The sequence below is a fragment of the Ursus maritimus genome, unplaced genomic scaffold (assembly GCF_017311325.1).
Source record: "Ursus maritimus isolate PB19 unplaced genomic scaffold, ASM1731132v1 scaffold_17, whole genome shotgun sequence".
NCBI lineage: Eukaryota > Metazoa > Chordata > Mammalia > Carnivora > Ursidae > Ursus > Ursus maritimus.
The window spans coordinates 48,219,545-48,229,354 of record NW_024424119.1 but is presented as its reverse complement, the minus strand read 5'-3'; the positions used below and the strand labels follow the sequence as shown (position 1 = coordinate 48,229,354).

Genomic DNA, 9,810 nt, shown 5'->3' with positions numbered 1-9,810 from the left:
CTTATTTCACTTAGCATTATCTCCTCCAGTGCTGTCCGTGTTGCAGCAAATGTTGAGAAATCGTTCTTTTTGATGGCTGAGTAATATTCCATTGTATATATGGACCACACTTTCTTAATCCAGTCATCTGTTGAAGGGCATCATAGCATTTTTAATTTCTGCTAGATTCGCTCTCATTTCCACCCTTAGAGATTCTATATTCTCGTTAATATGTTTGTTAATATTTTTTTCAAGTCTACACATCATCTTGACCATTGTTACTCTGAAATCCATTTCTGATAATTTGGTTATATCCATACCCATCAGTTCTGTGGCAGAGGCCAGAGACTCATTATCTTTTCTTTGCTGGGGGAGGGGATTTCTCCTTCTTGTCATTCTGATGAGGAGAGATTGCGGGGTTGCCCAGAGCCCAAATTACTGACCAGGACCCAGGCAGTGTGCACTTGTTTTGTAGGGACCTTAGGGATGTGGGCTTCTTGATTTTTCAGCCTGCCTTATGGGGGAGGGGACTGCTGCGCTGATACTCAGGCGACCCTGTTTGGGTAGAGTCTCCCTGTCCCCTGCGAGGGGTAACGGGGATTGGCACAATGTGAGCTGGTTTTTCCAGGCTTTTGTTCTCTGGCAGCTTTCCCTGGCGGTTTTCTGTGGCTCTTCTGAGAATCAGAGCAGCAGTGGCCTCCTAGCCTCTGTCTCAGAACAGAGATATCGCAGTCTGCTCTCCACTGAGCTCTCCTGGCCACTTTAACCCTGTTTTTGTTGGTGCTGCTAAAATCCCTGCCTTGTCCCAGGTTGTGCACCCCACAGCCGGTGTCCGCGCTCTCACTTCCAGGGCCAGCACGTCTCTGTCCTTTGTGTTTCTAACACCGCCAGCCGCCCCCGCGTGTGCTCCCGAGCGCTCTGTTTCAGTGTGGTTTGCACGCACTCTAGAGCGCTGGTTTTCAGTCTGACCGTGCGTGCGCGCACTCCCGAGCTCCCAGTATCAGTCCAGTTCCAGTGAGTGCTCCAGAGCTCCAGTTTTCAGTCTGGTCGCACGCACGTTCCGAGGCTCACGGTCTCAGTCTGCTTTCTCCCGGGTGCCAGTCCAGGAGTCTGGCCGCCTCCCTAGTGCCGGTGCCTACTGCTTCCCGGTGCCCGAGCGCAGAGGCTCCCTCCCCCTTCCGATTATCTTCCGCTATCTGTGCGTGGATTCACAGTTCCCCGCTTCGTACCTCAGTACTCAGCGCTGAAGGTGTTTGTTTGTAGAGATCCAAATGTATCTTCCTGCATCTCAGGCTGATTTCGTGGGTGTTCAGGATGGTCTGGTAGATATCCAGCTCGACTCAGGGGACCAGCTGAAAAAGGGGTCCCCTACTCCACCGCCATATTTTCTCCTCCCCCCTTCTTCATTTCTTGTTACAGTTTTTGGTTTTAAATCAAGTTTGTCTGATGTCCGTTAGCATGAGAAATGGTTCTCCATCCCCTCACTTTCAATCTGGAGGTATTTTTGGGTCTAAAATGAGGCTCTTGTAAGCAGCATATTGATGGGTCTTATTTTTTTTTAACTGAACATAGTTTTATTTATTTTTTATAGTACATACATATATTCTTATTATGCTCAGTTAGCCAACATATATCATTAGTTTTTTTAAATTTTTAAAAATTTTTTTAAATTTAAATTTAAATTTTTTTTGTATGTCATTAGTTACCATGGTTAAAAATCAGAAATGGACCCTCGGCTCTTTGGGCAACTAATCTTTGATAAAGCAGGAAAAAACATCCAGTGGAAAAAAGACAGTCTTTTCAATAAATGGTGCTGGGAAAATTGGACAGCTACATGCAAAAGAATGAATCTTGACCACTCTCTCACACCATGAAAGACCTCGATGTGAGACAGGAATCCATCAGAATCCTAGAGGAGAACATAGGCAACAACCTCTACGACATCGGCCAAAGCAACCTTTTTAATGACACATCTCCAAAGGCAAGAGAAACAAAAGATAAAATGAACATGTGGGACTACATCAAGATTAAAAGCTTCTGCACAGCCAAGGAAACAATCAAAAAAACTATGAGGCAGCCCACGGAATGGGAGAATATATTTGCAAATGATGCTACAGATAAAAGACTGGTATCCAAGGTCTACAAAGAACTTCTCAAACTCAATACGCGAGAAACAAATAAACAAATCATAAAATGGGCTGAAGATATGAACAGACACTTTTCCAATGATGACATACAAATGGCTAACAGACACATGGAAAAATGTTCAAAATCATTAGCCATCAGGGAAATTCAAATCAAAACCACACAAAGATACCACCTTACGCCAGTTAGAATGGCAAAAATTAACAAGGCAAGAAACAGCAATTGCTGGAGAGGATGTGGAGAAAGGGGATCCCTCCTACATTGTTGGTGGGACTGCAGGTTGGTGCGGCCACTCTGGAAAACAGTGTGGAGGTCCCTTAAAAAATTAAAAATTGAGCTACCCTATGACCCAGCCATTGCACTACTGGGTATTTACCCCAAAGATACAGACGTAGTGAAGAGAAGGGCCATATGCACCCCAATGTTCATAGCAGCAATGTCCACAATAGCTAAATCTTGGAAAGAACCGAGATGCCCTTCAACAGATGACTGGATTAAGAAGCTGTGGTCCATATATACAATGGAATATTACTCAGCTATCAGAAAGAACGAGTTCTCAACATTTGCTGCAACATGGATGGCACTGGAGGAGATAATGCTAAGTGAAATAAGTCAAGCAGAGAAAGACAATTATCATATGATTTCTCTCATCTATGGAACATAAGAACTAGGAAGATTGGTAGGGGAAGAAAGGGATAAAGAAAGGGGGGCTAATCAGAAGGGGGAATGAAGCATGAGAGACTATGGACTCTGGGAAACAAACTGAGGGCTTCAGGGGGGGGTGAGGAAATGGGATAGACTGGTGATGGGTAGTAAGGAGGGCACGTATTGCATAGTGCACTGCGTGTTATACGCAACTCATGAATCATCAAACTTTGCATCAGAAACCAGGGATGTAGTGTATGGTGACTAACATAATATAATAAAAAAACATTTAAAAAATCAGATGAAACGAATATTCACTCTCACTATTAACCAAAGACATGCAAGTTAGAATAATAACAATATTATTTTATACATATGAAGTTGTTAGTGATTAAAACCAGCAATGATACTAGGACAAAGTGTGGTGGTTAAGAGCATGGACTCTAGGGTCATGCAGATCTAGGATGGAATTCTATTCCCTCAATTCAGTGGTTATGTGACCTTGGTCAAGTCATTATCCTCCCTGGACCTCAGTTTTCTCACCTGTAAAATGGGGATCAGAATAGTTTCTGTATCCTATGTTTGCTGTATTACTTGAGAATGTGTAATGGAAGTGGTCAGTAATATTAATAATAGGATTGATTCGATAGTATTCATACAGGAGATGTAACATTTTTAGCAATTGCTATGTATTAGACATTATGGCTGCTGTGCTCTATATAGGCTGCTTCATTTCACTGACAGTTTAGGACTTAAAGGGGTTGCTTCATATTAAGATTACGCTGTTTAGGAAAATTACCAGCAGAAATAATCATGTTATAATTTATACTCCTGACATCTCCCTCAATCCAGTTCCACCTAGGGTATGGAACAGGCATTCAACTGTCTAGGGCATAGGCATGAGTTTCAAAGAGGCCTCCCGGTCAGGCTAAAGTGCACTGTATCCCAGAAAGAGGCCTCAGAATCACTCTCCTGAGATCCACATCTGAGCTTAACTCCCGGGAAAGAGATGTCCTCAGTTCCCCCAAGACCTAGCCAGAGTTGGCTGGAGGACAGGCTCCACAATGCCACCGAGGTTGGCTCTAATGAGCACTTTGGGAAATGGTGTTCCAGGAGCCTTTAAAACCCCAAGAAAGACTCTTGTCTTTTCAGGCCTAGGGAAGCTGAAAATGAATCATACACTCCATGTTCCTCGTGAACCCTGGACTCAATAGACCCCAACTTTACTGACTGAGTCTGAAAGGTCCCAGGCACTTCCTCATTGTGAATTATCCATCTAGGAGAGAGAAATGGAAAATTTGAAGATGCCTGACACTGACTCATGCTCTCACAGGTGAGAATCTGGAAGGGGCAGCACACACTCACACACACACACACACACACACACACACACACACACACACCCTCTCCTTTCCCAGCCCAACAGTAAGCAAGTTTCTTGGGTAGATATGAGCTGAGTCTTGGCCTAGGACCAGAAGCCTCTTTATGAACCAAAGAACAAATAGAGGGTTAAATATTCACAGGAGGTTCTAAGGTCACAGTTTCTACAAGGCCAGTATGAAACGCCCTCCCATACCAGCTCTCTCCAAATCCTAGGGCAGCAGAAGAACAGAGTGGCTACTTTCAAGCCCAGGGAACCAGAGCCTGGTTCCTTTCATCTTCCTTCCCCTGAGGAAATACTGGAGAGATGTGGTACAATTGTAGGGGTTAAGGCACAGGCTTTGGAGTCAGGCACACCTGCATTTGAATCTCATTTACTAGTTATCTGAGGACATCAAATATGTCTGATGCTCAGTTTCACCATTTGCAAAGTTGTTGAGGATACCTACTTCATAGCCTTGTGAAGAATAAAACAATGCCATGAAGGTGTCTGGTGTTTAACCAGTCTCTACGAATTGGGGCTGATCATGACAAGAGGCCAGGAGAACTGAAATATCAGCTCCTAGAGTGAATACAGGTACAGAGGAGCAGAAGGGGAAGAAGACAAAGGAGAGAGAATGGTGGAGGGGAAGGGGTGGTCCCCTCCCTGTTTATGGAGGGGAGGGCCTAGTGATGGATGGGGAAGATGGCATATCACAGACACTCACTGCCCCCAGCCTATATATCCTGTGCCACCAATTAAGGAAGGGCACAGGGATAGAAGCCGGGTAGTGTGGTCAATTTCTAAGGATTGGGGAGGCAAGTAGAGAGGAGGATATTGTGTGTGTGTGTGTGTGTGTGTGTGTGTGTGTGTGTGTGTGTGTGCATGCGTTGCGGGAGAGGCAGCAATGGAGATCATCCATTTTCTTTCCATTTGGTAAACAAATGACTTCTCCAATCTTGCCTTCAAGGATATGCTCAATTCTTACCTCCTCCAATAGCTTACACTGACTTCTCCAGTCCAACTGATCTCTTCCCTGGACCCTATTATAACACGAAAAGTACAATTTGCATTTGTATGACTATCATCTTGCCTTTCTATGTTCCATGGGTGTTTTCTTTCATCCCCATTGAGATCCAAGATTCTCACTGGCAAGGTCCATTTATTCCCCCTTTTTTTCCCAATATAGTCTGGCTACACAGATACATATCTGTGATTGATCTAGTAATTAAATACTAACACATGGAAGGGTTTTATCTGAACAGATAACAAGAACTACGAGGGATGGGGAAAGCAAGCAGAGTGAACCAAACCGCTGTTTCAGACTTCTTCCTTCTAGGACTCTCTGACAAGCCAGAGGAGCAACCTCTCCTATTTGGCATCTTCCTGGGCATGTACCTGGTCACCATGACAGGGAACCTGCTCATCATCCTGGCCATCAGCTCTGACCCACACCTTCAAACTCCCATGTACTTCTTCCTGGCCAACCTATCATTAACTGATGCCTGCTTCACTTCTGCTTCAATCCCCAAAATGCTGGCCAACATTCATACCCAGAGTCAGACCATCTCCTATTCAGGGTGCCTTACACAGCTGTATTTTCTCCTTATGTTTGGTGGCCTTGACAACTGCCTGCTGGCTGTGATGGCATATGACCGCTATGTGGCCATCTGCCAGCCACTTCATTACAGCACAGCTATGAGTCCCCAGTTCTGTGTACTAATGCTGGCCATGTGCTGGGTGCTAACCAACTGCCCTGCATTGATGCACACACTGCTGCTGACCCGTGTGGCCTTCTGTGCCCACAAGGCCATCCCTCACTTTTACTGTGATCCCAGTGCTCTACTGAAGCTTGCCTGCTCAGATACCCGCATTAATGAGCTGATGATTATCACCATGGGCCTAATGTTCTTCATTGGTCCCCTCATGCTGATTGTCCTCTCCTATGTTCGCATTTCCTGGGCTGTGTTTGGCATCTCATCTCCTGGAGGGAGGTGGAAAGCCTTCTCTACCTGTGGTTCCCACCTCACAGTGGTGCTGCTCTTCTATGGGTCTCTGATGGGTGTTTATTTACTTCCTCCATCAACTCATTCTGCAGAGAGAGAAAGTAGGGCTGCCATTCTCTACATGGTGATTATCCCCATGCTAAACCCATTCATCTATAGCTTGAGGAACAGAGACATGAAAGAGGCCTTGGGTAAACTATTTGGTAATGGAAAAATGTTCTTCTTACCATGAGAGTGATGCCTGATCCTGGTATCCCGATCGACTGCTGCCCTCATCAATTCAGTGATTCCACCACTCTGACTGATTTTTAAAGGAAGATTATCATATAACTCCGTGTTAGGGGTGTAACAAAAAGGGTATTTCCACTCCTTTACTTGGCTCTAGAATGATATGTTCTGTCTCAGTCTCTGTCTGGGATCCCAGTGAAGCATCCAAATGGCAGGACACCATTTCCCCTTCCTCACCTCTAAAACCAGATTATTAGCCAGAGTGGACTGAAGGATATGATTCATGCTCCGGAGCCAAGTAACCCTGCCCTTGGGTGCTATGGCATGAGGTGAAGGGATGAGAATACAAACATGTACTGAGTATCTGCAGGGTTCCTCATTGTTCTTCACATCAGTTCTCTGAGGTAGGATTGTGAAAAGTGTGAGTCAGAATGTAAATAATTTCCCCAAACCAGGTAAACTTGATTCTAATGCCCATCCTTTTTCGACGACACCACATTGTGGAGATGATGAAATATATGAGTGAACATGATAGGAGATAAAGAATTAAATTAATAAATATTTTACAGTATTTCCTTAATATTTCATTTCTTTAACTTAAGAACACTCCTTTTTGTTTTTCTAGGTGAAACAGAGTAAATACTTATGTGTGCCTACTGTGTGCCAATTTTGTGTTAAGGACATGACTCATTCTCTGGGTTCTTTCATAAAATATTCAAAATACAGATACAAAACCATAAATCAAGCATGCTGGAAATTTTAGAACAATAATTTGAGGAAAGGTAGTCTGGTGGAAATGGGTGTTCTGCTAACGCCCAAGCTTAATAGTGGTTTTTTTTATTTTTTTTTGCAGTGGGATTACAGGTTACTATTTATTTTATATCTAAATGTTTTGAAACATCTAGATAAAAATGTTCGAAATACTGTTATTTTTAGAGCCAGGAAATGAGATTTGAAGGTTGGCACAAAAAATACTCTGATGATTAGCAAGTCACTCCTAAGAGATAAAGAAGAACTTAAAAACAGAGCTCTCCAGAGTTCAAGGTCAAGTTCGTCCTGGATCAACTTTTTATTTTTTTTTCAAAGATTTATTAATTTATTTTAGAGAGAGTGAGCAAGCAGGGGAGGGGCAGAGAGAGGGAGAGAGAGAATCTTAAGCAGACTTCCCACTGAGCATGGTGCCCAGTGCCCCCTGGATCACGTTTTTTAAGGAGGTGGCCCAGTCTGTTGAGCATCCAATTCTTGGTTTTGGCTGGGGTGAGGATCTCAGGGTCATGAGATGGAGCCCCACATCAGGCTCCCTGCTCAGTGTGGAGTCTGCTTAATACTCTCTCCCTCTCCCTCTGCCCTTCCCCCCCTTTTTCTCTCTCTCTAAAATAAATAAATCTTTTTAAAAAGGAGGATGTGACTTTTTGATGTCTTGCATGATAGATCTTGCTTTGAAAGGAAGAAGATGATAAAGGAAGAAGATTACACCTGTGTGCATTTCCCTTTGGCCATCATCCCTTCTCCCCTCTGTTCTTTCTTCTTGGATAGAAGAGGTGGGAATAATGTGACAGCCAGGCAAACCAGACTAGACCATCCTGGCCTTGAAGTAGGTTACTTGGCCCTGACCACAGCAATCTACAACTGCAATTTCCAGTAAGAAAGCAAGAGCAAGAAAGAAAGAGCAAGCTTTGTGGTTGTCAGTAATATCCCTCTTTTGCTGAACCAATTTCGTATGTGTAATATCCCTACCTCTGCTCTCCAGTCATCCAGGTACACCATACTGTTTACCATCTATTCAGTCTGCTCTCTGCCCTGTATTAATAGACTACCCTAGATCAAACTCCCATTCCTGAAGCACTGAGCCAAATATGATTATCTCCTTTAAAAGACATGCACTCAATTTGTAAGGTTCATTCTTCCATAAGACCACTTTTGAAGGTGATCTTTTTAAACTAAATGGATCTCAAATGGATAGGATATTTCTGAAGATATTTCTGAGTCCAGAAATTTTAGGTGCAGGAATATAGCTAAATATGGGGTGGGTATACCTTATCAGTTTCTCCTTTTCCCATGTTCTCAAGTACAGCTGCCCCTTATAAGACTCAGAAAATAAAGGGGGATATTATTTAGGCAGAGCAAATGAATTGGAAAAGAAGCCTGCATATATACTGTAAATAAGAACTCCATAAATTATTCACTGGTGCTTTACTTTTTCCCCAGAAGTTACAAATGCTTCATCTATCATTTTAATCAAAGTTTAATATGTGTTCCTTAGGAAAAGTATTTCGTTTGTATATAAAAATTTAGAGACTTTAATGTCATATCCAAGAATTCCACTATATCCTGTGGGATATAAATAGCTAATTACAACTAATAAAATTCTAAGAACAGAAATAGTCCTTCATATAGTGCAGAATAATAATGGAAAGACTTTTGGAAATAACACCACCCTAAATTTATATTTTAAAATACTTTTAGATATTATAATTGGGTTTTTATTTTTATTTTTTAAAAAATATTTTTTATTATATTATGTTAGTCACCATACAGTACATCCCTAGTTTTTGATGTAAAGTTCCATGTGTCGTTACCTGCGTATAGCACCCAGTGTACTATGCAATACGTGCCCTCCTGAATACCCATCACCACCCTATCCCATTCCCCCCACCCCCGAAGCCCTCAGTTTGTTTCCCAGAGTCCATAGTCTGTCATGGTTCATTTCCCCTTCTGTTTGCCCCCCCTTCTCCTTCCCTTTCTTCTCCTACCGATCTTTCTACTTCTTATGTTCCATAAATGAGTGAAACCATATAATTGGGTTTTTAAATGACAACAATTGATGCTGTATAAAAGCAGATAAGGGAGATACTCTCAAGCGCTACTGAGAGTATAAATTGGCATAGATTTCCAGGAAATTGGTTCATAATATATATTATGAGCACAAAAATATTTGTACCTTATGACCTACTCTTTCACTTACAACAGTTTGGTCAAAGTAATAGTAAAACAATATTGTTAAGAATTTATATGTAATGAACTAATGATGTACTATACAGTGGTTAACTGAACATGAGAAAAAAAAAGAATTTATGTATAATGATGTTACTCCTAAGAGAAACATAAACCACCCAAATTTCAACCACAGCAGCCCGGTTAATTAAATTATGCTATGTCAGTATGATGGAGTACTGTGTGGGCTTTCCAATTATTTGATAACACATTTTTAACACAGAATAATGTAAAGAGAAAATTCATTATTACTGAATTCATTATGAATTTATTCTTTATTATTCATAATACTTGGCTAAAAAAACTTGAGAACACCAAAATATTAAAAGTGGCTATCCGAAGATGATGGAATTATGTATACTGTCATTCACTTTCTTCAACATCCAGTTTCAATTTGTATTTTCCACAAAAAAATATTACTTTGATAATCATAAATTGAAATATTTTGTAAAA

The 9,810-nt window shown here is 41.9% G+C and overlaps 1 protein-coding gene across 1 annotated transcript; it reads left to right on the top strand.

Annotated features, from left to right (window-relative positions):
• The first annotated feature begins 4,943 nt into the window (after nt 1–4,943).
• Nucleotides 4,944–6,367, top strand: LOC103670474 (olfactory receptor 1N2). Its single transcript, XM_008698929.2, has one exon. The coding sequence runs from the start codon at nt 5,414–5,416 to the stop codon at nt 6,365–6,367; it is 954 nt and encodes a 317-aa protein (XP_008697151.2). The 5' UTR covers nt 4,944–5,413.
• The last annotated feature ends 3,443 nt before the right edge of the window (nt 6,368–9,810 follow it).